The sequence below is a fragment of the Eleginops maclovinus genome, chromosome 12, assembly GCF_036324505.1.
Source record: "Eleginops maclovinus isolate JMC-PN-2008 ecotype Puerto Natales chromosome 12, JC_Emac_rtc_rv5, whole genome shotgun sequence".
Classification (NCBI taxonomy): domain Eukaryota; kingdom Metazoa; phylum Chordata; class Actinopteri; order Perciformes; family Eleginopidae; genus Eleginops; species Eleginops maclovinus.
The window spans coordinates 24,470,427-24,498,362 of NC_086360.1; the positions used below are offsets into that span (position 1 = coordinate 24,470,427).

At 39.6% G+C, this 27,936-nt stretch overlaps 3 protein-coding genes across 5 annotated transcripts in view; 1 reads left to right on the plus strand and 2 right to left on the minus strand.

Moving 5' to 3' along the window:
* LOC134873694 (phosphatidylethanolamine-binding protein 4) overlaps window positions 1-9,771 on the minus strand; it is a 58,501-nt gene extending 48,730 nt beyond the window's left edge. The window contains exons 1-3 of the mRNA XM_063897496.1: window positions 9,657-9,771; window positions 8,149-8,252; window positions 7,754-7,880 (exon numbers count right to left, since the gene is read on the minus strand). Of these exons, the coding sequence (XP_063753566.1) occupies window positions 7,754-7,880; window positions 8,149-8,252; window positions 9,657-9,659 (234 nt within the window). The 5' untranslated portion in view covers window positions 9,660-9,771. The remainder of the gene's footprint in view (window positions 1-7,753; window positions 7,881-8,148; window positions 8,253-9,656) is intronic.
* Window positions 9,772-10,325: 554 nt separating this feature from the next.
* LOC134874295 (rho-related BTB domain-containing protein 2-like) lies at window positions 10,326-20,496 on the minus strand. 3 transcript variants are annotated; one of them, XM_063898387.1, is made up of 11 exons: window positions 20,038-20,194; window positions 18,535-18,627; window positions 18,221-18,422; window positions 17,957-18,060; window positions 17,689-17,874; window positions 16,659-17,599; window positions 16,449-16,567; window positions 15,325-15,475; window positions 15,133-15,221; window positions 14,356-14,461; window positions 10,326-14,036 (listed from the first exon to the last, which is right to left on the minus strand). In XM_063898387.1, exons 3-11 carry the CDS (start codon window positions 18,398-18,400, stop codon window positions 13,834-13,836), a joined length of 2,079 nt encoding a protein of 692 aa, XP_063754457.1. In that variant the 5' UTR covers window positions 18,401-18,422; window positions 18,535-18,627; window positions 20,038-20,194; the 3' UTR covers window positions 10,326-13,833. The 3 variants fall into 3 exon arrangements, with proteins under 3 accessions (XP_063754457.1, XP_063754455.1, XP_063754456.1); XM_063898385.1 differs by lacking the exons at window positions 18,535-18,627; window positions 20,038-20,194 and adding an exon at window positions 20,236-20,496; XM_063898386.1 differs by lacking the exon at window positions 18,535-18,627.
* A 3,395-nt stretch (window positions 20,497-23,891) lies between these two features.
* Window positions 23,892-27,842, plus strand: ido1 (indoleamine 2,3-dioxygenase 1). The gene is made up of 10 exons (XM_063897780.1): window positions 23,892-24,058; window positions 24,485-24,580; window positions 24,654-24,773; window positions 25,142-25,260; window positions 25,368-25,382; window positions 25,478-25,577; window positions 25,697-25,814; window positions 25,892-25,943; window positions 26,148-26,296; window positions 26,384-27,842. The coding sequence occupies exons 1-10, from the start codon at window positions 23,966-23,968 to the stop codon at window positions 26,773-26,775; spliced, it is 1,254 nt and encodes a 417-aa protein (XP_063753850.1). The 5' UTR covers window positions 23,892-23,965; the 3' UTR covers window positions 26,776-27,842.
* The last annotated feature ends 94 nt before the right edge of the window (window positions 27,843-27,936 follow it).

A 27,936-nucleotide genomic window follows, 5' to 3' on the forward strand; every position in this document is an offset into this window, starting at 1 on the left:
ACGATCAACCCAAGCCCACCAAAATGCGACGTGATTGGCTAAAAGCAAATTGGGCTTATTTAAGATTTTGCATTTTAAGCTTCTTGAATCTAAGACCATCCCACCTCTTTCTTATTATTTTTAACACCAACCTCTGGGACAACAAAACTATGGGAAAAAAACAGTGGTCACACTTTCATGCGCCTCAGCTTTCTCAGCTTAGACTTAAGACTCAAACACAAAGAGGAGATGGAGGTTAAAGTTGAAGGTTTTCAAAGTGTTTTTAAGATGTCATTCTTCAGGTATATCAATCAAGTCAAATTCAATAACTGAAGCAAGTATATTCAAAATAAGAAAAATGGATGGATGACTTTTTTTCCATCTTAAAAATTAAAAATCTGAGGGTGTCCGCCTGTCAGCTCGCTGTGCTAGAAATTGAGTGTGAAAGCGAACGGGAGAAATGGAACAAATAATGTAAAGGGATTAACAAATCATTTGCATAACATTTTCTCTGATTCTCTCTGCTTCCAAACTACAGGATCAGGGAAAATGACAAGGAAGGCAGCATTATGATCCCCTGTTCTCAGATCAATCAAGCATCAATGGACCTGATCGCAGCTGCCATTAGTGACAAGCTTTTAAAGCGAAAAGGAGAATTAATCACCGGTAGCCTATCTTGCAAAACAGACCCATGAGGTAACGAAACAAGTTGAAAGAAACACAAATCATCTGATGAAAAGCATTCACTAAAGAAGAGGAACTTGCATCTTTGAAAAGACACTTCACTTCCAGCGTGCCAAACGTGTATTAACCTGTTTTTTCTTAACACTCGCTCTCTCCAACCAGAGTTAAGACAATAAGACCACTGAGGAGATGAAGGGGATGGCATTATGGAGCGTTAAGCATTATGAGCAGCCCTGAAGCTGTTCCTAAAGAAGGTGAATCAGAGGATTGGGACACAACTGTAACTAAACCCTGCGCCGGACCACAAATGTGAAGCACAAAACATTTTGGGGAAGATGCCACTAAGCCAGGCATCTGGGTCTTAAGTAAACTTCAAATCATCACTCACTTACTTAGTTCTAAAAGAAAAGGAGCTGTCGAAGAGAAAAGGAGTTAATTACCTCAGTTTAAAACATAAGCACCACAGTAATCCTGTCCATAAAGTCCTCAAGATTTACTATATTAAAACTCTTGCATTTAAGTGAAATTATGGAATCTTAAAGAAAGTTTACACATCAATTTTTCTCTCCTGAACTTTTTGACAAACAAAGAAACTTGTAGAAAGCCCGGAGAATGAATTTCATTTTTGATATTTCGTTGTTGTTGTAAGGTGACTTTTTTAATGGTTTTTGTGTTGTATGGATTGGAAAGTCCTTATCTTTTATCTTGTAGTTACTGTTGTTGTCATATCTGAGGTCTTTGTCCAGACCTCAGATATTTCTTTATAAAATCGGTTTTCCGCTTTTCACCTTCAACCACCTTTGGTTTTCTTGTAGTTTGTCTGTATAAATTGTCTGATTGATATTAAATTAGGTGACAGAACAGCTAGTTATTTTTCAGGTGACATGTCAGGGATAAAGAGGCTGCACACCTTCTCACTGAGTGTTTCATTTGAAAGAACATCATATTCAAAAGGGGACCTACTATGCTATTTCTTTCTTTCAGGTTCATATTTGTATTCTATTCTGTCCTCTCCTGTGACATGTCTCCATGCATTAATGTTCAAAACGCTCTCCATTTTTCTCATACGGCAGCACCTCTTTTCACCCTCTGTCTGAAACCACAGCCCAGTCAGCTCTGATTGGCTCTGTTGTGATTGGTCAACTGCTTAGAGATGTCCCACCCCTTAGCGAATCATGTATAATGTGTTGGAGCGCTAGTCAATACAAACACGAGTGGTATTTACGGCTCGTCCAGACGGTTCCGATACGTTGGCGCTTGATGCACCTTTCCATTCACTTTGAACGGGGTGACTTCAAGCTTTGCCGAACTGCATTGTGGTTCCTGCGCTGCGTTAGTGATGTCACTATCTCACATAAGTAAACAAAGGAGTCCAATGGAGGTGTTTCACACGGGGATGGGAGAGAAACCCCCTCCAACATTTGCGGACCATTTACAGGCACAAAAACCTATATAACTACAGGAAAGGGAAAAAGTTTCTTCCAGAGCCAAAGTGCGGCCGAGTCTTCTCCAGATCTTACAAAGATTCCCTGGTAAATGTTAGGTTTCGGAGGCTCATATAAATAGAAATTTAATCTTGTATGTTTGTGTAAGTATCCACAGCAGCAGATGCACTTCCCTTGCAGATTATGAATCTCTGTTTGAACAGATCTCACCGTCAATGTATATGAACTGACAAGATGGAATCTCTGTGTGAATACTGAATAATAATCAGGTTCAGGAGGTATTTTTTTATTAAAGACCCGCTGCTTCTCTAAGTCTTTGTTATTGCCTCTGTGCTGAAGCTTCTTTGCAAATTTGGATCTGATTAATGCATTTTTAAAACCGAATGCGTGTGTCAAGTTTGGAAATTTGAACCAATGGATGTTGCATTTGTATTACTTTTGCAGGATGTAGGTAGAGTTGACCTCTCCATTAATACTTACAAAAGGTTTCTATGTATTAAAGCAAATATTTTAAACATATCAGGGTCTATTGAATTGGCTTTACATGTTCAACCACCTCCTTTCCTCTTCTGTCAAACGGTGAAAATCATTTTTTCCTATACCGCTGTTTTCATAGAAACCTGACCATTGTCATCCATAAGAGCATCCCAGAGCTTCCTTAATCTGTCCTTATCCTCCCATTGATAATACAATGCATGTTCATGGTAATTGAAATCATATTTTACTCACATCCGCAGAGTAAAAAAGTATTGCTGCCTACGCTCTTCAACCAAATGTAAGGTGAAGGAATGCCATGCTACTGCGACAACATGGCACAAAAGGGTCGCTTTAAAGAATAAATATAGACAATCGGTGTACAATGAATACATGCAAGTGGGGGGAAGAAGAAAACAGGCAAAGGAGATGAGCGAAATAAGAAAATATACAAATATAGTGACGCAGGTGCAATTTCACTTATGCACAAGAGACATTTGCACATACCCTTTCCAGTACCTGCACCAGTGGTCAGTGTCCCATAGGAAGTGATTATTCTTCTGTTTGGAAAGGTGGCTTAGCAGGTTTACGGCCTCTCTTCATTCCACTGAATATGCATAATCAATCCAGCTCCTGGTAGCAGAAGGGTTGTAATTCTTCCCTCTTCAGGAAGCTTGCATGAATCACATATGTTGTGAAGCAATGGGCAACGACTGAATGGAGCGGGACACGGGTCAGCTTAACAGGGTGTTATAATGACAAAGGGGAACATTAGCTAAGGAAATAAACTCCCTGAATCTCGGCCAAACACGCTTATTTAATCCGGCGGAGCCATAAACACCCACCTGATGACACTGAATATGCAATTAGATGGATATTACAGAACATGCTTCACTTGTTGACCCTCACTGTCAGTCAAAGGCTCAAAGAAGTGGCTCCTCTGTTTATCTAAATATACATCTGTTTGAATGGAGTCTATCGCCTACTGAATAAAAAATCCCTGTCTTTGCACTCCCCAACATGAAGACCTATCAGGAATCCTGCATGGGTGGACATGTAGGCTTTCCTAGGAATGACAGGGTCTGCTAAAGAGGAACCCCACCCTCGCGTTCTCCAGCATGCCAACACAGAGGAGAGTGGGCAGCGCTGAGACGGCAGCCTGCCGTGGGCACTGCCAGGCTTAAAGCTGCCCTGTCGTCATCAGAGGCTTGCAGAAAAGAACGCTGAGATTCACCAAAAAAAAAAAAAAAAAAGAGGAGGGGGATCGTTGCATTTAAATCCTCTCTCAACGCCCCCACATGTTTTAGCAAAGCATAAAAATCATTCACAGAGAGAGAGAAAGCGAAAGAGAAAAAGATAGAGGGAAATAGAGAGGAAACAGCTATTAGCAGCAGTAAGCAAGCTCAAGAGATCATAGTGAGGCAGCTCTAATCGCAGTAATGGTTTAAACCCTCATTCCATCCACCAGATGCAAGAAACGTCTACCCAAAAACAAGGCTTTGAAATCCCCCATGTCTAAGAATGTGCCCTGTGGCTATGGTCCGAACTAAAAAAGAAATAAGTCAACAACAACTACAAAACTGCCTCCACTTCTGGAGTCACTGTGAGGTAAAGATAGCTCCTGTGGCCTGTGTTGTTTACATCATTTTTAAATAAAAAAAACCCTTGTTAAAATAATATGTAGTGCACACTAATGTCAATGATCCCAGCTGAGGATTAAACATGCTGACAAAGAATTTCAATATGTAGCTGATTGGAAAAGCACTATGGATGTTGCTTTTAGTTCAAGAGGTTTCTGTATAGCAGGCCAAGAGGCTTCTGAAGCACCTATTCTTTAAAAACAGATAATAATTATTTTGAAAGGTTGTCTTATAAAGTTGTACAATTTAACTGATTACAAACAGTGTAATGAAATACTGAAGCACTTACAAACAATTCCTTTTATTAAAATTAAAGTGTTTTGGTTGACCTGCCACCAAAAACGTATAATCACAAACAAAAAGATAGGTATTGGTTTTGGCTTTTGGCCTAATTTGTAATTTAAACATCAGTAAAAAAAATCGGTTTGAATTAAACATTCTTTGGTTGAGCCAGAAGCACACCTAGATGAGCTTCTGTGTCGCCAAATAAAAACGTGTATGCTTTTTAATCCTTTTCTCCAGGAGTTCAGAGTTCTTTGGTTATTTCTGTCTCTTCTTAATTTCCCCTTTTCTTTGATTCTTTTCTGCAGGTGAAGATTCACCTGTTTTCTGTCCTGTAGCCAAGTTTGTTGATTTCTTGCTTTTTTGAAAACAAAATCCTAGAATCATTTTGGCACAGAAGATATTAAGGTAACTAGATACTATAAATCTACATTTTAAATGACTGGAATAACCTTAAGACTGATTTAGAAACTGCTTTAAGCACAACATAAGTGATCAGCACCTTTTTTTAACAGTTGATAATCAAAGGTTATGGTATATTTGTACAGGTGTAAGGACTTTACCCATAAGTTCAAAATAAGAATGATCAGTGCCAATGTTTCAGAGCAATTTGATGTCCTGATCCCTGAGATCCAATTTCCTGTATGATGACACATGGTTGTGATTTTAACATTGAGTTTCTGGCTGAAGATATTTCCAGACAAAGTTGGTTCCAGTTACAGCTTTAGCGAGAAGTGTATTTACAGACTGAAAAGGTACAAAATATTCCTGGTTCTTGCTATGAAAATGCATCAGAGAAGAGATGTTTTTCAGTATTCACCTTCAATTACTACAAAGACATGGGATATTATATTTTCTTTCAGAGGTTATTTTATTCATGAAACTTGGTAAAGAAGATGTCTTTTAAAACTTACATGGCCACATTCAGCAGTCTGTACCTTATTGCAAACATTTCTTAACATGTTCCCTGTTTAATTTCCAATCCTTTTCACAATATTGCACTTAGTTTGTATGCATGATATTAACCGTAGCCATTAGCCAATACATGTCCCACTTGTTTTTAAAGCTTTGAAGTATAATTAGTGTTTCTAAAAATGCATCACCAGTACACATGCCAGGTTTGGCTAACACATAAGTTTGAGAGTCAAATTATTGCTCCGAAGTTTGAACACAGTAATGTGTAGTTTCTGTGGCCCTTTGCTTTTGTTTTTGGTCATGAACACCTATTTAGAGGCGGGTTTATGGGATTACTGCCCATTGCGCTCCAGTACAATTACTCAGCAGGCTTGCATCCCGTCCCAGTAATGAAGTGGGTGTTGCAGTGGGTGGATTTGAAACTGAGCGGCCACTATTCTGTATTCTAGCTACAGGGTAAACGGGCTGAGTGGCAGAGAATAGCAGCAGCGATGGCAGCATGGCACTGGGACAGAAAGCGTGGTGGACCAGCAGACCAACCGCAGAACCAGAGGCGACGATCTGATCCTTCAACGGTGCACGCTTACTTAAGTGTCGGGAGAAATGGAGAATTACATTTCAAAGCCCAGTAAATAAAGTTTGTATTGATTTAATCCAACATGTAATCTGTTTTGCTGTCTGACACTGATTCTGGCAATAAAAGAGAATCATGTAAGACAGCATTATAGATAATACGACCATAGATCAAATGGAGTTTGGGCAACAGAAGGGCAATAGATCATGTTCAAGCTAGAGTGCTTAGCTGTGGAATTCATAAACTACCTCCTAAATCGAGGTGGCTTTCAATTTAAGTTTTCAATTTACAGATAGAGGATATGGTGTGCGCTTGATGCAATTTCATCGTCAACTTCAGCAGGGGGTCTGCGGATTGGGAACTGTGTCTGTGTCTCTCTCAATTTGTCCCTAAACCATAAAAGAACATGATGCACTGAAAGATGCACATATGAAAAACTAATGTTATAGGTGGCACAAAAAGACTAAGCACTTTGAGAGGAGGATACTACATGTTGTTAAGGCCTTACTACATGTCCTGTCAACCCATATTCCAAATTTCTTTCTCTGTTTACATGGCATACAAGTGTTTGTAATGTAAATGTAATTCCTTTATTAATTAAAACTATTTGTTAAACTATTTCCATTGTCCTCATCGTCAGCCAATACCATCCTAACATTGTAATGGATTTCTTTTTAATTAATATTTAGCACATGCATATAATGAAGGCCTTATCTAATTATAATATCGTATAGCAACATTTCAACTTCAAGCTCTAGTTTTCCTGTATTACTTTCATTCACAGCCAAGCATTTAAAAAAATAAAGATATAGTCTAATAGGGTCGTTGTTTGAGTCTTTACATTGAATACGATTATTTCATTAAACATGAGAAACCACTGAAGAATAATGATTTAAACACCAGTCCACTAAAGCACACACAGCTTTCTGTGCTTCCTAAAATGTACTTTAATTCATAACTGTATAGACTCCTTACTGAGGATGGAGATGTATTGTCTGTAGTTTAAGTAGTTTGAAAGAGTCTGTACATTATTTATTCATCAACAAATCAGTTAATGAATTAAGAAGAAAGCTGAAATTATTATCTACTCTACAATCAAAGTTATCTGATTTTTTAAATAGTATAATCTGTAGCTTTGTTTATCCCAGAGGCCGATTTAAGGGCTACAAGTATGATGTGCTAGCACCACCCTGTGGTGGAAACATTCACCAGCGTGAAGGTTCATAGAATAATACAGATTATTTCAGGTATAGAATATAGATTAATCGATTCAAAACTGTATTACAAATATTGCTGAAAATATATTTTATGTTTATACTTTTTCAAAATGCTCTGAGACTTTTGTTCCTTGTGACAATACGTTATTTCTGTTGAGGTTGAGATGCAGCTTGTTTTATGTATGACTGCACTCTAGTGGTAAAAAAAGCATGTGCATGTTTGCCAAATAAAAGACTATGCAAAGAAAAACAATCACACCAAGTATCAAAACTGAACTGAAAAACAATAAAAACTGCATTTGGATCTCTCGTCTGAGGCTTAAGGAATATGTTTTTGTTTGAGACAAGGTCATGATAGGCAGTCACATAAAGATACGGGCTTAATATACAAAACAAAAATCCGCTGTATGCAGCTTCAGAAACACAAACAGCCGGACGGATACCAGTTTTGAATTTGTGTAATATTTCAGTTGTAGTTCGGTCTACAATTTGAATAAAAAACATTGGAAATGATCAGTTTTTAAACACACATATGTCTCTTACCTTCTGTGCTCCCGGGAAGTAAACCTGTGGCACTTTCCAAACTCTGCTGACTTTCTCTCTCAGGTCCTTTGGAATTACCAGGCAATTGTCAATGTCCAGTTGTGGATAGATGACCTCTAATCCACCACTTCATCGAAAAGAAATACAAAATTAAACTCAGTCAACATAGTTTTGTATTACATTCTGTATTGAAGTGGACAGGCTAACATCCTGAAAAGTACACATTCTGCCATTAGAAAAACAAGGTTCATATAGGTTGGAGTCTATATCTAAAAAAAACAGTATTGGATTTTGATTTCAAATATTTCTGTCATTTTAAATATAATGATAGGTTTAGTGGTGCTGGCATATACACTATAAGATGACAGCTTTCTCATGCATCATGGGTAACTTACTGACAGAAAGAAGAATCCAGAGAGCTCAGGGTGTCTGTTGTTGCTCCAACGTCGTAAAACCCCAGAACAGAGGCGCAGAAAACGAGAAACAGGGCCGGTACAGCCTGCAGGAAAGCGGTGTTCAGTTAGACCAGAAAGTATTACTCTCCACAGATTCATGAGGTTTGGTTGCCTTTGTTTAAATATGCTGGATTCCAACAGTACAGGAAAATATAGTCGGACTGAAACACAGCGTCCTGACAGTAAAGGTTAAAGGAGGCCTGTCCACTCTGACAGCTTGTGAATAATGTATTTCACCTTGTCATTTCTAACGAATGGGTCACATGTCATTCATCTGTCAAACCGTAGAGTTCTTGAACATTAAGCGAAAGAAAAAATAGTCCAAAACTCTATAGAACATTTCCCAAGGCCTTTAAAATGTTATGATGATATGCATTTCCAACCAACTACGTAATATAAAACATCATACATGTCAAAGAAAACCAGGGACTCTTTGAGAAGCTGAAACTACGACATAGCAGACATCTTTCATTTAAATCCTATATGAATTATACAAACTATATTTCCCCTATGTTGCAGTCTTGGCTACTTGGCCAGTGAGCTTATTCACACACCTGGCCCTGCCTAACCCTGCTTGACTAGTGTCTAAACCATACAAATTGTTTCAAATGATCTACTTTATCGACCATCTTGTGAATTACTTTGCTGATTAAAGCACAAATGTTTAGTCTATATAATTTCAAAATGGTGTTGATGATGAAGACTGTCCATCTAAATACAAACTTAAGGATTTGAGTTTAATATAATACACAAAGAGAAACAGAGAACCTTAACATTTGAGCAGCTGTGTCTACTGTAGAACAATATACAGGCTAACTATAAAATGACACACTGTATTACACCTGTCTTGTGCTGTGAGTTTATTTACACACCTGTCCCTGCCCAAACCTGTTTGACTGGTGTCTGAACCATAGACAAATGAAGTCTAGACGACAGCTGCAGCAAACGTGATGAGAGGAATCCTGGTTTACTTAAAAGAAATGGAGCTAATTAGACAATGTCACTGCTAAATTACCATATTTAAATGTGTGTCACGAGTTCCTATTTTACTTCAAATGAAGGACAGACGAAGCACACTGCAAAAAGAATGCAATGTGCTGCCAATGCGTTTCTATTTAACAACCTTTTGCAATATGTGGCTACATCCTGCAACAAAAGAGATAGGGACAGCTCCTGATATTTATTCCCTGATAACTGACTTATGTATGGTTGCACTGACATGACACAAGGCACTTACTTGGCATGGGAACACATTTGTGGAAGTAGCCCATTAGCTTAAAGTTAGCCTGCACTTGTTTTAGCTTGTTTATATTTATAGTGTCACGCGCTTTACGCGTCGACACAGACGGTGCAATTTAGGAAGCGTTAAGACAGCGAACAGACATTAAATATCACTTCAGTATTCCAGTTTGCATAGTTTAACTACATTGATTTGTTGTGAACATTACCATTTCTCAGGAGCTGTCCACTTGTGTTTGCAGCAGGTGTCTTCCTCTGGTTCATGCGCAGCTGCGTCTGTGAGGCTGCACAAGTTTCATATGACAGAGCCAAAAGGGAAAGGTGGAAAAGTACTCAGATCTTAAGTAAATATAGAAGTACCAGTGTGTAGGAATACCCAGTTACAAGTACAAGTCCTGCAATCAAAATGTTACTCAGGTAAAAGTACAAAAGTAGTACAATCAAATTATACTTTAAGTACCAAAAGTACTCATCAGGCAGATTGGCCCATTTCAGAATCATACAATACTTGTCTTAATCAAAAGTATTGATGCATTTAACTGCTTATCAACGCTGGTAAAGGTACACTGAATGTAATTGGTTTGTATAATGCAGTGTAGCTGATTCATTTTACACCAGGTGTAACTACAGTCTAATCTAAGTGTTGATTACATTTCACATCATTTATCCAATTCTGCATTTATTATAATTTAATAATGATAGGCCTAGTGGAGTAAAAGTACAATATTTAAAATAGAAGTAGCATAAAAAAATACTCAAGTAAAGTACAAATCCCTTCAAATTCTACTTAAGTACGGTACATAAATCTAGTTATGTTGCTCCACTGCTAAAAGGTTTTTTTTAAAAGACTGACGCCACTGCACACGTTGCTTCTTTTTTATTTAGTAAATATAATTTACACATTTTCAAGAACACATGCTACAGAATCTGAGATTTACAGCTCCTAAACAATAAAAACAGCTCTGAGAACAAAGATACCTGACGACTAAGGAAAACGTCATCCAGGCTTTGAACACTGAGAAAACATTCAAGTTTTTTTCTTTTGATTTATTGTATGTTTTTTTAATTTAATATTTTAACCATTTCTGAACAAGGCCTCTTAAACTATGCAGTAGTGATTGTGCAGCATATTTAATATATTCCTGGTGCTGCTAAAGCTCCCTTTGGTTTGTGCTTCTTTGCAGCGGTGAAATTAGCACCCAAACATGGAAAAGGACCCCAGTGACAACTTCTTTGTAATTTACGATCAAATTTTTTTTTACCTGATGTTGTCTACATATCTATTAATGAAGTTGCTATACCATCTAATGCAATTTGAGTAGAACCTGGTGCTACAAAGCAGTGCAAGTTTGTAATTTCAAAGTCATGTCAGTATGCATAGTACAAAAAAACATTATATGTTAAACTATGCAATAGCTTGTATCAATTGCTATGCCAAAGTTTGAATTGCAAGTCATCACACAATTGCTATTTACATGTTTGAGTTACAATCTAATTCCCAATGACCACCCTGTCCAAGCAGTTTGTAATTATGCAGACTCCAGAGTTGGAGATCATTAGCATAAAGCAACGTTAAAATAATGTAACAGATTGGAAATCCCTGCATACATTTTATGGTGAATGTCACAAATTAAAGGTTGGTCATTATGTCAGTCTAGCGTGGCCTTCATGGTCAGAGTGTTTAATCAGTTTTGTGTTTAAAAAGGACATAAACCCTCTGCAGTGTTCAAGGTAAAGCACATCCATCGAATTGATCGTACATCGATTCCTTTTACATCCAAATTATGGATTATGTACATTTACAGGTACACACACACACAACCTAGAGAGCACCATGGTAACTGAACAAAGAGAACAAAGTAACACCCACAGTAACACTACTTTACATTCAATACCATACACTACACTGTACATTAAGGCATGAGGTGTTGTTGATGCAAAACATCAGCAGAAGACTCATTAAGAAATGCAATGCACTGAGGAATGAAATGCATGTTTATGAAATGTATCGCTCACACCACCAAGGCAAATTATAACAATATATAGACCCTCCTGCTGTTAAACTATAAAAATAAAGTGTATTTTGTGTGACATTATTATTATAAGACAATTAAAACATTCATCATTAGGAAGCTGGCTCTAAATTAAGCTCACCCTTCGCTCTAATGTCTGACCATGTGTGCCAAAAAATGTGATCAATCTAGATGCTTAAAATTACAGCTCTTATCCTTAATAAGCTATAGACAACAGTTAATGTAATTGAGAACAATTTAAAGCTACTGCTTAGAGCACTAACACCACTACTCTATATCTATATCTTACACTTTAAATGACAAGGAAGAAACGTCATCTATTTTGGCGAGCGTTGTTCATGCAGAGTCGTTATTAGGACAAGGAAGAAGTATATTTCGTTTTGCCGGGCTCTACATTTTGGTATAGTACAAAAACTGTATGGAGAAGTCTAACCAATCATATGCAGGATTAAAGCTAACCTTTCTTTAATATATGCTGCCATCAGAGTATACTTTTTTATAACAATGGCATGTTTTATGGATGTGCCATAAGTCATTATATTATTCATTTTTCTACAATACTTTTAACTGTAATCCTAGTTTATTATTAGTCATCTAAACTGCCTGTAATACACCTACATTATATAACAAATGTATCAGGAGGTCAGCAAAACAGGTATCCACTTATTTCCCACAGTTTGTAGCTGCACTGTAACTGAATGCAAGTCAAGTCTATATTTAGTATATGTATTACTCAGTAATACTGTACAATTCTGCTCACTGCCTGCAGTGCACAATATTAAATAACAGCACATTTGAGTTATGCAAGTTATTTGCAGTTGGTCTAATATTTTGTACAATTTACAATACTAATCATCTTCACTGAGCACGTTGTTTAACACTGCAAACCATCCTACAATCAGGTACAATCAACAGATGACAATCTTGAACGCATACTGTGAGGTGTGCAAAGCAAATCAAGAAACATGATTTGATTTAAAACTCTTCACATGCTTTTTAAAAATCATTTGAAATATCATAGTTTGGTATCCTCCAAAGTTCCCTTTTTTAAATTTGCAGCAGTGTTTCATGACACCATACTGTCTTTAGGTGCCGTTCAACAGGATGCTGCTACTGGAGGTTCTTGTGTGTGTCTCTGTGGAGAAGAGTCAGAAAAAGTGCTGCAGGTGTGCAGAAGAGTATGGATTACTGCACCCAGACATGAGGAAGCCTCCTGAATGCACAAGTCTTACACAGCCAGCTGCAGGCAGTCAGTGGGCATCTTCTGATCCACTAAGAAAGGAAATCTCCAGAAGCCAAATCACCAGCAGTGACATGTCAAACACACCATCACAGAGGGATGGTGCACATGATGAACATGTGGTGGCTTCAGCTCTGGAAATGCTGCCTTTAGCCCAGAGATGGAGTATGTGTTGCTTTCCAGGATGACAGTGATCAAGATGATGGAATCATTCAATGTAAAACGGAGGAAATGTGTGCTAGAAAGCATAATCAAGCATAGGTCTGTAATTGCTGGCATTTTGCAGAAATTGCCTATGCTTGATTCGGGATCTCTTGTGTCTCAGGACAATGAATCATTCATGTAAACTAAAGCCTCTTTGTTTGACAAGAAAGCCACAAATCCCAAGATCACAATACGTTAATGCTGATCTATAGTCACCCCACTTTAAGCTGTGCAAGCCGTGCACAAAAATCTGATACAATGACTGTACACAAATAAAGAGGAGCAGCTTGCCAGTATTTTTCCTTTATGCTTACACGATCATAATCAGCATGGTTAGAGTGAATGACTTTAATAATTGATTCCTGTCAGACCATACTGTCCTTACATCCTGTTGATAAGATCATACTGTACACATAGTTTGTTAGATTGTACAAACACTTAAGGGCAAAGTGTTATATCTCTGAGACGGAGGAGTTCTGTGTTGATTTGCTGGTTGTTGCAGCTGATAAGCAGCACTTAGTTATCAGTTCAGGTTGGTTGATGATGGTTATGATCATCGGTGGAAAGTTCTGTGCCAGCAGAGTCCTGTTTTTAAAACTTAAAACTCAGGAGGTGGAACAGTCTGTTTGAGTTGTTACTTGCACCAGTTAAACTGTGCCATTTGTCAACGAGATTCATATCACCGAGTCTAAAAATCTAAAGGAACAAAACTCATTACTTTCAACGCCAGATTGGGCTGACCTTGCAGATCTGGAGGAGAGCTGTTTGACTGCAGAGGCAAACAAACAGGGACTGGGAGCCTGAATAATTGGGGCGTAGCTAGCCAGCAGTGCTTATCTTCTAGTGTATCTTTTACAACCCACATCCACACTGATGTCCTTCAGAGTGGACCTGGCCTTACCCACTTGGTCAGATGACAGCGGAGGAGCCAGAAGGAGAGTGTGAGTTAGGGGAGGAGGGAAGGTTCCAGAAGAGCCACTTGCGTTTACACTGCCGTCTCTGGTACAGGTAGTCCTCCTTGTCGCGCTCTTTGCGGGCTCTTTGGTAGTGGTCGTCCTCTTTCAGGAACCACACTGGTGGCCAGCGATGTTTCTCAAAGTAATCTTGGTTCTCTGCATCAGAATAAACTGGCTTAGGAATCTCGAATGATATCTAGGAATTTCAGCTGTCCATTTTCAATATCCCTTTTTGCCACAATGGTTCACGCAGTCCATCAATTATAAATTGCAGTACATATAAAACAGATCTAATGGATATTTGCATACATCTCACAACCAAAATGTTGCAAGAAATACATTACAGAGGATACATGTGTACAGTTTATGCATTTATACAAATATATTTGAACATAAAAACTCATATATAAGTAGACCTGAGGGTCAAAATTAAATCGAAATGTTCTAGTGTGCCACCAGATTACATGCATGTTACCTGTAGACTTGGACTTCATCTCTCGGGGGAACTTGCGGCAGACACTGTTGTAGTTGGTACAGATGTGGTGAAGACACCAGCCAGTGAGCTGTTGGGCGCCGTGGAACTATCAACATATAAATCTGTATTATTATTCATTTATGTATCTGTAAGTTTCAGCTGGACTTTGTCAGCTGTATTGAAAACATTTAGGATATTGCTAATCTCTTTATCGCTGCACTCAGGAGCTTCAATTATACTTTAACCTTCATACTAACATTAGCATGCTAATTTGAGCAAGCTGGCATTAGTATGCCATATGAGTATGGTTCCTCTATAATACAATGCTTCAAGATTAGATAGAAATGGACAAGAAATACCTTCTCGAATTTTATATATTTGTTATTTTTGTGCTTTAGTTGTTCATATTACCAAATAAATTAGCAATTATTAAATGAACATGTGGCTGATGATAATCTAGCCCTGTATATGACATAGAAGAGCTAAAGCTAAAATACAGCTAAACGATGAAATGAATCATTCAGTGCTGAGCCTGACTCGGTATATCCTCAATGCCCACTGCCTCAAACATCCTGTACCATTCATTCTGCCTAAAAGCTGACTTGCACTCTGATAAACACAGCTTTTTTGGCTCCACCTTTGAGGAGTAAAGATTTTGTCAATCTTCAGCGCAGCTCTCTCTGAGAAATGCCCATGAATCAAATTCCAATTTGCCAAAGCATTGTGTAAGAGCTTTAAGTGCAGCCCTGTTTCCTGCTGATTTACAGGTCACACTACCTGGGCCATGTCCAAGTACACCAGCACATCTCCATCAATGTCAGCCCCCATCATCGCCGCCTCTGTAAATACTGTTACTGTGTAGAGCTCTGAAAGAAACATAAAAGGCTAGTCACTGTACGCATTTTCACAATGGCTTTGTGTAATACGATCCTGTTGTACACAGGGTCATAACTATATCAAATGTACTACCTGTAAGTGCAACCAGGTGGGGGAGGCAGAGACGATTGGCGAGAACAATGAGCTCCATTGCATCCAAGTCAGTACGGGAACAAAACCGCCCCGTGTAGAGATACTCCAGCACAGCCCTCATGCAGCTGCGAGTCGTGTTTGGAAACAGCACCTTAGGAGCAGGAACATGTGACAAAGTCATGAACATTTATGTGATGTGCATGTAATAGATAACAGAGAATAAATCTACTTCACACTCTTATATTTATATGATGTAATAGGAATAAATGAAGCAAAATCTTGGTTCACTTGTTTAGTTAAGATAAGATAAGATAAGGTTTACGTTGCAGCCGCAAAATACAATACAATACACGTCATTGCACATAGAAATAAAATAAAATAAGAAATCAACAATTCTAAAGTATGAACATCTTATAGAAGAAATCTAAATAAAAATAAACCGGCATTATATATATATATATATATATATATATATATAAATACAGTTGAATATGAACATAATTAATGTGGGAGTGACAAGTAGACTATTGAATTTATCAAAATATAATGCAGGATAGATTATAGTGCAGTGTAGGGATTATTAAATAAAGTATAAATGTACAACTTAAGTGTGAAAAAGCAGATAGAATAGCCACAGAAAAAGAAAGAAAAACATATTGTGTTTTTAAGCTGATTGGTTGAAAATGTAAAATTGATTTTAGGAGCCATATGAGTTTTGATCGTTTGAAATGAAAGTGTCTTAATTATCTAAACTACCTGCAAAAGTAAGTGTACTATTTGTGTACCATTATTTTCTTTTAGGTAGATAAGCAGACTGAACTCACAGAGCAACAACATGTTTGGATCCACACAAGCTGACTTAATTGTATTGCGTAAGACTAGCAATCCTCTAATTCAATTAAACTTTGTAAACAGACCAAATACATCACCGGTGCTCTACATGGGTCAGTAATGATCGCTGCTGGACTGCTGTGTTTTGCTAATTAGGAAATAATTACATTTTGAATGCTACCACTTTATAAATCTAGTGGCAATAACAATTCCATGGAAAATTACAAGAAACATGGACAATGGAGTACTGACTTTGTTTTCACAGCTGAATAAAGTGATGCATGTTGACTTACCTCTTTTGTGCAGCTCTCCACAAAAGGCCCGCCAAACATAGCTGCCATCCAATCACAACTAGAGATGAGCAAAGGCTTGTGGGCCATGATAGTCCCATCATCTAGCTTGAATACTACATCTGTAATAAAGAGGTCACATACAGGTAGCAAACTCACTTACACCTCTGCTCTATTTTAGGCAAAACAAATGTGTTAAATATTTCCACTCACCAGAAAATGTCCCTTTGGCCAAGCACTCTTTGACTCTGTTTGTGCGCCGTACATGGAAGGCTTTGGTGATTTCTTGGTTCATGAAGGCTTCATTGTTTAGTATGTTTGCCACCATCATCCGCAGGTCAAACACCTCCAGCAGCTCAGCAATGTGTGCAATGTGCATTAGCTCCTTCTCATTCTCGTCCAGCTGACCTGTGTACAGGTAGCGAAGCACTGCTCGGAAAGGCCCGAGCTGCATGGACTGGTCCATGTGCACTACTGTTATGGGCCTGGGGCTGTATGAGACAGGGTCGTCTACCACCTCCTCCTGGATGCTGACGAAGGCTCGGCTCCACGAAGAGAGGAGTCTGCCCCGTCGCCCCGCGTCAAAATCTTTTAACGTCCCATCACTAGTGCAGGCCCTCAGGTTGGCCCTGTCTCCGTCGTCGCTGCTTTCGCAAACATCAAAGCTAGCAGCACGCATCAGCAGCTCTCTACCGGAGAGAGGACCACGAGAGGGCCTTTCAGTCTCCTCGCTATGTGCGTCCATGATAAAGAGGTCATAGAACTTTGAAGAGGATGTCGACAAGTATATCTTATGTGCAAAGATTTTCTGTCGCTCCTGCAGGATCAGGATGACGTCAGCACAGTGTGGGTCCTCGAGGAGACCGACAGGATGCTCCTCTGTGGTGGTTGGGGGAGGAGGCACAGTGATTATAGGTGGGGGAGGTTTTGGTGGCAGGAAGGGTGCCTGAAGAAGAGGCCGCTGTACATTTCTGAGGTGAGATTTCCAAAACTGCAGGTGTCGGCGTGAGATGAGCGCAGCTCGTATAGCATTATCAAAGACGTCCTTGACTCCGAATTGAGCAACAACACTGGTTTCATAATATGGCACTCCCAGCTCTTTGGCCACCTCCCGGCCTCTCTCTGGAGGAAGAATCTCATTGGATTTAATGGGTCTGAAAACAAGAACATTTATCAAATACAATTCTGGCAGTAAGAAGGGTAGACCTCAAACATTATCTTGTATAAACATGAGTTGCTATACCGAGCTAAGGGCCTCCGTGCCCTGTTCACTGCCTCCAGGTCTGCATAGCGCAGGTCCAGCTGACAGCCCACCAAGATGACAGGAGCACGGGGGCAGAAGTGCTTGATCTCAGGGTACCACATGGTCTTCACATGGTATAGAGAGTTCGGGTTGGCAATTGAGAAGCACAGAACCACCACATCAGACCTGAAGGAAAGACAAGGGACACATGCAGTAAACTCAGGAAGGACCAGAGCACTGACTGAATTTAAATTTGACACTATCTCACCGGCCGTATGCAAAACGCCGGTCCTTGTGATGGTCTCCAAAAGTATCCCAGAGACGAAGGGACACGCTGACATCATCCACCACATCTCTGGAGCGCTCTAATACCTAATTAGAGATGACACATTCAAGGATATTTCATTTCTACAAGTCACTGGAGTGAATGCTTACAGCTAAATATGCATATTAGTGTTTTATTTTTGTATAGATTTGGTTCAGTTAGGTGACCTGATATTTAAATCATGCAATCTTAAAAAGTAAAACTTACCTCCTGGCATACTCTGTACTGGTCGATGGCCCATACTGTGGGCACATGTGTAGCCAGTAACTGGTACTGAGTCAGCGTAGCATTGCAGGCCCGGGCGCAGATGAGGCGGGTCTTTCCAACTGCATTGTCTCCCACCACAACACACTTGATAGTCTCAACGTTTGGCCTCTCATAGTCCATATCAGAATCTGTCAGCTGGGACCTGTCAAAACACAAAGGAGCACAGAAAGCCGCTTCAGCTCCTGAAATCCTAAACTATTGTCCTGATCAGTACAGGAACATGAATCAATATGGATATAAGACACTGTGTCTACTCCTCATGTGCACCGCTCCTTCTGCCTGCAGAGCTATCAATGGACGGTCCCGTGACTTCCAAGAGCCCATTCACAAGTTCCCTGTCCTGCCTGCTGATATAGAGAAAATTTAAAGGGACAAGCTATCAAAAAGACAGACTCTTTATCTATATTTGCTGCAACACGCCCTGTTTTGTAAATGTAATATGGCAATTTTCCTACATTAAGCTGAAGTATAAGAGAGAGGATGATCAGCTTTAAAACAACATCCCATTTCAGAAAAATAAACTGTTTGGTTTGTCTACTGAGGGTTAATAAAGGCTGATGTAATCCCATCAACCATCTGCAAGCCTAAAATACCTTCCCCTGTTTACGGTTCTTACGTAAGAATCCAAGCAACCTTACCTTCACCCATCACTGCCCTCATTCATATCGCTAAGTTAAATAAATATGACATCCACAAACGCACTTTCATGTAATGAAATAGAGGGAATAGGTAAACATACTTTTTCCTTTGAAAATGGTGGCTGATGATTTAGTAAACTGAAGGACTGGTTTCCAAGGGAACTGTCTCTGTGTGTCACAGCTTATATATCAAACTCCCTCGATCCATTAACCTGATTATAACATTTTTTTATTCCATAGAAGCAGTAGCATATAAACATGACAGCTACAACTGTGTTCATAGGATAGTGTCATGCTAGTGCTGTTGCTTTATTTTAGATCCAGCATGAGTCACCACAACACACAGAAAATCAAATACTGTTTACTGTAATGTCAAATCATCGACCAGATCTCTCTATATATTGTCTACAAACATGCTCAAATGTCAGACCACCAACTAAGTTGTGTCCCAGCATCTTTCCCTTTGAAGGAATCCTTCCACTGGGAATAAGAGGCTTTGCTTCAATAGCCATTCATATGTAGACTCTCTGTTAATGCTATCTTGTTGTGAATGAGGTCAGATGCTTCCTGTCCCTGCCTCCACCCCAAAGGACCTGCTGTGAGAAATAATTGGCCCACTCCCTAAAGCATCACTTTTGTTCACCTACACACTACAGCTGATTCTCTAGGATGAAACGAGCATATAATATGTGTTTTCTTGCAGGATTGTTTATTTTAATGTAGTTTATACGTGTATACAACGCCCTAGAGATTACTACGATTTACTATGATTTCAGCCTGACGGTCATTGTGCAGCCATTCATAAAATCAGGCATTCATTGACTGCATAATCTGCCGACTAGCTCTCATCTCCATTTATGTACCAAACATCTGACCTTAGGCTGGGCCTGCATGACATTATAGAGATACACCGCCTCTAATATGGCTCATTCACATGCCCTTTCCGGTTCGTCTACACTGCGCAACTCCCGAATTAATTCATCCTTTTTTATACGGTCAGATACTAAAAATAACCCATGCATCGCCCTAGCACTATCCCCCAGAGTAAAATAGCATTAAATAAGCTTGCAGCCTCAGTTATCATCCACAACAAAGATGATAAAATAATGCATATCTTACCAGAAGGACCGAACAGTCCCACCACCACGGAGACACTAGTCATGAGGCTGTGCTGCATTACACCTTATGTAACACCCCGTCACTGACTCTTGAGTCTGTGTATCTGGCTTGGCGTTCATTGCAACGAAAAGAAAAACACACAAGGAAACGAAATGAACCCAGTTTTCTTTTGCAGGGATTGTGTAGCGTCCCTCTTACCGCAACATAAGGAAGTGAGGCATCGGGTTGGTCGATGAACGAGATGAAAAGCAGGGCTCCATCGGATGCGGCTTGCACCTGTCTGCAGCTTGTATTTAACTTCATCTTAAAGGCAAGGTAAAAACAGGCTTAAATAAAGGCGGTCAGACAAGCAAACTCCCCCCCTGGATCAGCGCGATAAGTCCGATTGCATTCCTAAAAATACAACGCTGATCTGAAGCCTGTCGGTGCCAAGCAGAGCTGCAGCCCTGCCGTGCTGGATCCACCTCCACTTACTGTAAGGCCTCCAGAGCTAATAATAGACAGGAAAAAAACCTTCCTTACAAAACACTGATCCATTTTAAAGTCACAGATCTCGCTCCACTGATCCTTAGTAGCCTGGGTTGACTTGTTTTTCCTACACCACGTGTCGTTTTGTTTGTTTATCTCTAACTTAAAACTAATACAATATTTAGCCCTTTTTGCAAGTGTTTTGAGTGGGAAACAATTCCTTATACACCCCTCATTGATTAAAACTGGGTTAAAAACACGTGCACAGTGCTGCACTACACTATACAGATGTATCATGAATGATAAGCTTTCTGAAGCATTAACTAACAATGTTGTATCCTCTCCAGTGTCTGTGTGTGTTTGTGTCTGGCTGAATGTGTGGCATGGGGAGGCTACATGACACAAATCCTGAAAAAAAACAAAACAGAAATCAGTTGTCTGACACGTAACTATTTCACTTATTTAAATGGATCCAGTTATTACTGTATCATTCATGAGTGCTGTAAAAATAAAGATGCATGACTCATCAGCTGTTGAGTTTTATGTAATGCTGTTCCCTGGTACTCATTTAACTCTTGTGGCTCTTTTAAACTGTGCATTCAGGCTCTCTGGTGTGTTTTGGCTTCCATTAATACATTTGAAACTATATGAAAAACCTTATTCTCTTTTATACATTTGGATAATATAAAAGTGTAAAAGATATAAGTGCCATTTTGGATTTACTTTTATTAAGTTCACTTATTGAGTGCTGCACTCTAGTGGAAAATCCAGCACACTACTTTTTTAAATGAATAGTAAGAATTTAAGTTGAGGCCGAGATATTTTGACTTGTAATTCCTGCAGGTCCAGAAACAATCAATCCTATACGTTCCATGTTTAGAATCAGAATCAGAAATACTTTATTAATCTCAAACTGAGAAATGTTTTCATTGCAGCAGCGGAATACCAAAAGACAAAGTTTAACAAATAATTTAGAACTAAAAGTAAAAATAAAAATGAGTAAAAATGAGAAATATACAAATACTATACAAATGTCAAGGTGTGCATGTTATGTCCAGTTCACAGAGAGCCTATGGAGCAGTGAGTTGTCTGCCAGCCAGAGGGGAATTATTGTAAAGTGTTATTGCAGTGGGCAGGAATGTTCTCCTGTATCTGTCCTTGTGACAGCGGAGCAGGAGCAGTCTGTTGGAGAAGGAGCTCCGCTGTCTTCCAGCTGCAGGTGGAGAGGGAACTGATGCAACAGCTGCATAGTTTCTTTGTCAGATGACATGAGAGATAACACTGAATACATCATTATTATCCCTTTCATTTAAATTGATCTCTACTGAAGTAGTTTTATTATAGATAGTCTGATTAAATTACCATGAATTACTGTTTTGGTAATCATAAACTTTTTATCAATAGTGAAAAAGTGTATTTGAAAAGAACTCAATGTCATGTACAATTATTGTACCAGACTTGAATCTACTCAGTGTGCATTAGATTCAAATTTGCAATGGTTATCACACATAAGCCATAAGGCGGTTGTTTGCATATTGTTAATGAATGATAGTATAGCAGACATTAGTGTTGACACGCGCAGCAATGGCCCTTGTTAGCAGTCAGTTAAGTCATTGTTTAGCACTTTGCAGGAAGCTATTACTGCTGTGATAACTCAACATCAGGATGCAAAGCAAATAAAGTACTTGCCGTGGTTTGGTCTGTGATACATGAAGGCAACTCACAGGTACTGATGTGTTCAGAGCGTCGGATAACGTGTTTTATGAAGGATTTAAATATAGGATAAACTCAATTTGTTGAGTTGGTTTGTCTTTTTTTCTGAAATATGCCATTCACATTACAGATGAACAATACAATCCATTGTTTGCACATCCTGTCTGTCCCATGACCAAGAGGGTCACATTACATTTGACCTTTATTCTTGCAAATTGCACATGTATGTCAAAATGTACTGCTTTATTGTTGGGTAAATAACATAACAAACAGCATTCTGAAATTGCATCTACAGATTACGATTCTGTTACATTTCTACGTGATGGAATGAGTTGACTTCGTAGAGACGGCATGTTAACTTATTAAAATGATATCAACCAGTTCAGGTATAGTGACATGCACTGTGATTCTACTGGCTTCTTCTCTTTCATTTTTATGTTAAGTTTGCTTTTCTGTGAATCCTGCAATGTTCAATCTGATCCACCAGGTGAGGCTGACAGTCTAAAAATCCTTCAGTCCTTGCTTTAATGTTGAGCCACAACATATAAAACAAGGCAAAGGGTGGAACAATTTCCTTTAAAATAGGAAGGAATGTACATTGAAGTTATGCATTGGACTACACACATGTAATACATGATGAAATTACATAAAGTATGAAGTATTTGCTTTGTAAGTGAGGTTCCACTAAGTTTAAAGGAGACAGTGGATAGGAACAAATAAAAAGCTCTGATATGTTGAAGCTGTAATGAGAGAAATCCAAATGAAAAATTGTTTCAGTATGTGGACAAAGAGGAGGACTTAAGAGTGGTCGGGAGGGGGAGAAAAGCTTTCATATGTTTTTAGCATTTTGGCATTCAGCCCCTTTTCATGTAAATAGGTTGTTTGCATGTTTGTACTGTTTTACAAAGCAAAAGTCGTTTAGCAAACTGCAAAATCAATGAAAGACTGATTCATTTATCTTAACCAGATATTTTTCAAAGGGCGTGGTGTCTTTCCTCAGGGGGGCTTTAAACTGTTTTAGGTTTTTCACCAACTTTCCCAGAGTCAGAAAATAATAAATGCCTTGTGACAGATCTTTTTTAATGTATTTGGAGAAATAACGATACGTCAAATAGCAATGTCATGCTACCACAGCATCCAAGGATTGCGCACAGCTTAACAAGTGAACTACCAGGGGGTGGGAGGACACAAGCTTTTGTCTGTGAAGAGGCCAGCAGTACAACACTTTTGAAGACTAAACTAAACTCTAAACTATTGCAAATGTAAAAAAATGTACCTTTTTCAATGTATCAGGCTGTGCTACACCTGCCTGATACATTGAAAAAGTTGTGGAATTAAAACGACTGTGTCTACCACAAACGTCTCAGATATATACAAATGTTTTTGGAAACAGCAAGTTAAACAACACGAAGAAAATCTGTCCAGTACTTTAATTCAAATTGGCTGGTAAAATGCAGCCTCAATGTGGAGCAAACCTTCTCTTATTATAAATACTTGTGGAAGTTGAGTATAACGGTTGACACCTACTACTACAACCTAATTATCAGCACGGGTACTGATTTGCCACTCTAAGCTTGCGCAATAGCAGAAGTGAGGACTAAATGTTGTGTAACCAATACACATTGTTGATAAGCTATTGACAGCTTTACAGTGAACTCTGGGCCAGAGTCCAGGCAGGTTAGGGTGTCTACAAACATTCAGAGAGTCGAAGGATCGTTGCTGTCAGTCGGTTTCTTTTTCTTTCTCTATGGCGGCTCCTGAATCTGACTCCGAATGTCTTTTCTCTCTGGAACCTTACCATGTCTCGGAGGAGCTTGGCTTCATCCTCCCTGACCCTCTGGTAAGTTGCAAAGCCCAATGGATTTCTCTTTCTATACCTGTAGAGAGTTTGTACATTTGACCTTATACACAATCAGTCATGCTCTCAATGTCAGGGAGACTTTGATTCAACTTTAAATGCAACATTAACACATTAAATGAAAATTGTTCTCACTGTTATAAAGCTGGTGGTTTTGACTGAGACCGATTATCTCAGGCAAGTTGGCCTTGTTCCTGTTTGCTTTGTGTGATGAACTTTATTCCGACAGCAACATGTTTACAAAATCATGTTGAGTCCAAGGTCACTTTGCATGTAAAGCAATGAAATGCAAAAATAACAATTTATAAAGATATTCAAATGTCATTGCAACATTGTACCTCCACATCTGTGCTCCTCTTTAATGATCACTGCAAGCAACATTTTCTTATGATACTTTAACTTTCAAAGGAAGAGCTTCCACCCTACTACCAGCCATGGATGGATATTGCCCTGCAAGTCCCGGAGCTGGTGCACTCTCACAAGTTGCGGCTGCATATAAACCAAGTAAGTGGGGACAATAAAACGACAAGGACATTTCACTTTATGGAGGCATCATTGTTGTTACTCTGCTGTCCAGATGCCGCTGCTGAGCAGCCAGTCTCTGCAGAAACACTCAGAGTTACGTCTGGCACACCTGGCCCTCAGCGCGATGACCATGGGCTACGTCTGGCAGGAGGGAGAGAACGACACAGTGGAGGTATCTCTGGGTCTATCGACCACATTAACTTACACTCCTTATTGTGAAATGTTGCACATTAATTAGACTGTGTTGCACAATTCTGCACAATACAACCACTTATAAAACTGGATTTGCAAAAAAGATTTTCCAGTTCTTCTTTCTGATAATAGTTTTTACAATAGTTATTGTAACATGTATATAATTACTCTTATTTCCTACTTACTCATACTCTGTGTATGTATTCAACACACCAAAACAAATTCATTTGCAACAAACCTGATTCTGATTCTGTTTCTATATCATCTTTTTGTCATACTGATCATTTCCAGTTGCTTAGTTACTCGACAATATATAATTATTTTCATTTTCAACAATTTTCCTCTAAGGTGCTGCCACATAACCTGGCGGTCCCGTACTGGGAGGTGTCACAGCGTTTAGGACTCCCCCCAATTCTGACCCATGCAGATGCAGTCCTGGCTAACTGGAAGAAGAACGATCCAGACGGGTAACACCAGTTATCTTCTGCATGTGGTTTGGTTTCTTCATTAACACGTCTGAGCTTTAAATCTGTTCTCTCTCTGTTTCATGTTCACCTCACTGCTCTTGTACCAGGCCCTTTGACATGGAGTAAGTACATGTTCACTTAAATGGTGCTCCTCTACACATACTGTCCATAATATTCTGATGTGTGAAAAGGTTATTGGTAAACGTTTGGCATGCAGGAACCTGGAGCTGCTGGTCAGCCTCCCGGGTGGAGACAATGTGAGAGGTTTCTTCATGGTTACTCTGCTGGTGGAGCTGGCTGCTGTTCCTGCCCTGAGGGTGAATCTCAAATCCAAAATCCAATATGTAGAAATGAAAAAAACAAAATGATGAAAAACTCACCTAAAAACAGGAATTATATCAAGGACATTGCCTTTGTTCCTGGACCTGTGCTGCAGAACATTCCCACTGTGATCAATGGCGTCAGGTGTGGAGACACAGAGGCTGTGGCAAGAGCCCTGGAGGAGATCAGCGAATCCATGCAGGACATGACAGATGCACTCAAACTGATGCATGGTAATCACTCTACACAACCTATAAGTAATACTATTTCCCAAACGAGAAGTATTTTGATCAATGTGATTTTTCTTAAGACTACGTGGATCCATCTGTCTTCTATGGCATCATGAGGATCTACCTGTCTGGGTACGAAATATCTCCTTTGTTTTCACTTGACCTATTAGACATTAATTTCTAAACTTGAAACATGATTTTGAAATGTGTGTGTGTGTGTGTGTGTGTGTGTGTGTGTGTGTGTGTGTGTGTGTGTGTGTGTGTGTGTGTGTGTGTGTGTGTGTGTGTGTGTGTGTGTGTGTGTGTGTGTGTGTGTTTGTGGACTTGTTTGCATAGGTGGAAAGACAACCCCTCTATGCCAAAGGGGATTGTTTATGAAGGGGTGCAGGAAGAGCCGATGGAGTATTCAGGTGGGAGCGCTGCACAGAGTAGTCTGCTGCACTGCTTTGATGAACTTCTGGGAGTCAAACATGAAGAAAAAAGTGGTATGTGTTCCCTATGTTTAACTACAACACTGTCAGAGAGGTTTGCAAAGGACTTATTGTGACTATACTTCCCCTAACTGTATACAGGTGCATTTCTAACCCGCATGAGGAACTACATGCCGCCTGGCCACAAGCAGCTAATCCATGACATATCACTGCAACTCTCCCTTAAGGCCTTCGTCCAGCATCAGGCCAGCCAGAGGCTAAACGAGGCCTTTCAGCACTGTGTCCAAAAACTCTTGGCTTTGCGAAGCTACCACATCAGTGTCGTCAGTCGCTACATCACCGTACCAGCTGCACGTGCCCGACAACTAAGAAACCAGAGCCAGGAGTCAGAGCAGGACATGATCAGCAGAGCACCCACAGCACTAGAGGAGAGGGGCACCGGGGGCTCTGGCATCATGTCCTTCCTAAAGACTGTGAGGAACCAAACAAAAGACACTTTGCTCCCCGAGACGGATAAACAGTCAAATAGGTAATGCTGTCAATACTGAGACAAGTGTGTAAACTACTTTATATAAAACAGGCTGCAAATGATGATTATTCCATGCAATATTTAATTATAAAGGATACGTTTTGCAGAATGAGGATAAGAGGCCTCCATCGCTTGTTTTACATGTATCTGTGTTGTGTCTGTACATAAGACTCAGCTTAATAGACATGAGTGATACCCATCATTCAGTCCAAACCATAATGAAACCCTATTGCCGTAACTTTCCATTACATTCAACCAATAATTGGTTCTTTAGTCTGAAGAGGAAAGCAAAAATTGCATCAGACATCTACTCCAGACTCACGTATCTAGAGGACATTTGGACAACTGAATTCATTGCTTAACCCCTTAACCCCCACTTACTTTTAGGGAAATTGATTCTGTTTCTTAAAGTTTTGAAATGTGGCAGCATTGTCTTTTCTGTTTAATAACACCTCTAAGGTTACCCGTACTGCTTTAAACGTGGGTAAAATGTGTAATGGTAATTGAAAAAGCTCACAATAATTGCCTCTCAAAACATTTACACTGCAATACCCTGGGAAACCATGGCAGGGCGCTGAAGGGTAGCATTATAATTCCCACCAAAACCCAGCTTACACAGGGTTTGTCTGTAAAAAGCTGAAACTGTGAGAAATTGGTCCCGAAATACATGCAAGCCTTTGATTTACGACAAAGCAAATCTGATGAAATTATGCATTTTTTCATTAATAACAGTAATTTAAAGAGGTGTGACATCCACACCAGCCTCTAACATATATCTACAACCTGACCTTTGCCTCGCACAAGAAAATCAGTTGATCTTTCCTCACAATGGGGTTGTCATGTGAAAGTACAATGCACAATGCAGAGCAGAGATGCATCACTTATCAGAGTGGTTACCTCAGCACTCCTCCTGCCCACATCTAGCCCTCACATGCCCCGCTATACTTCCTGGACAAAGTGTGGAAATCCCAGAGCAATGAAGGGATGGATTGTGCCTTGAATGGCTCACGCTGTGTAATCTTCACCTTTCCCTGGCTCATCTCCACCGGTGTTTCATTTCAAAAACAGCCTTGCAAGATCAGATAAGGCAAAAGATGTGGCAATTAGACATGACAAATCCCCCCCCCCCCCCCCCCCCCCCCCCCACCTACCCACCCACCTGGCT

Coding starts and splice junctions, on each gene's coding strand:
- LOC134874295 (XM_063898385.1), bottom strand. CDS start 20,297: ATGGAGCCCTGCTTTTCATCTCGTTCATCGACCAACCCGATGCCTCAC. Junction 18,423..20,235: donor CCTCACTTCCTTATGTTGCG/GTAAGAGGGACG, acceptor GTGTTTTGACAG/GTCCCAGCTGACAGATTCTG. Junction 14,037..14,355: donor GATGAAGTCCAAGTCTACAG/GTAACATGCATG, acceptor ATTCTGATGCAG/AGAACCAAGATTACTTTGAG.
- ido1 (XM_063897780.1), top strand. CDS start 23,966: ATGGCGGCTCCTGAATCTGACTCCGAATGTCTTTTCTCTCTGGAACCT. Junction 24,059..24,484: donor TCATCCTCCCTGACCCTCTG/GTAAGTTGCAAA, acceptor TAACTTTCAAAG/GAAGAGCTTCCACCCTACTA. Junction 25,944..26,147: donor ATGAGGATCTACCTGTCTGG/GTACGAAATATC, acceptor TTGTTTGCATAG/GTGGAAAGACAACCCCTCTA.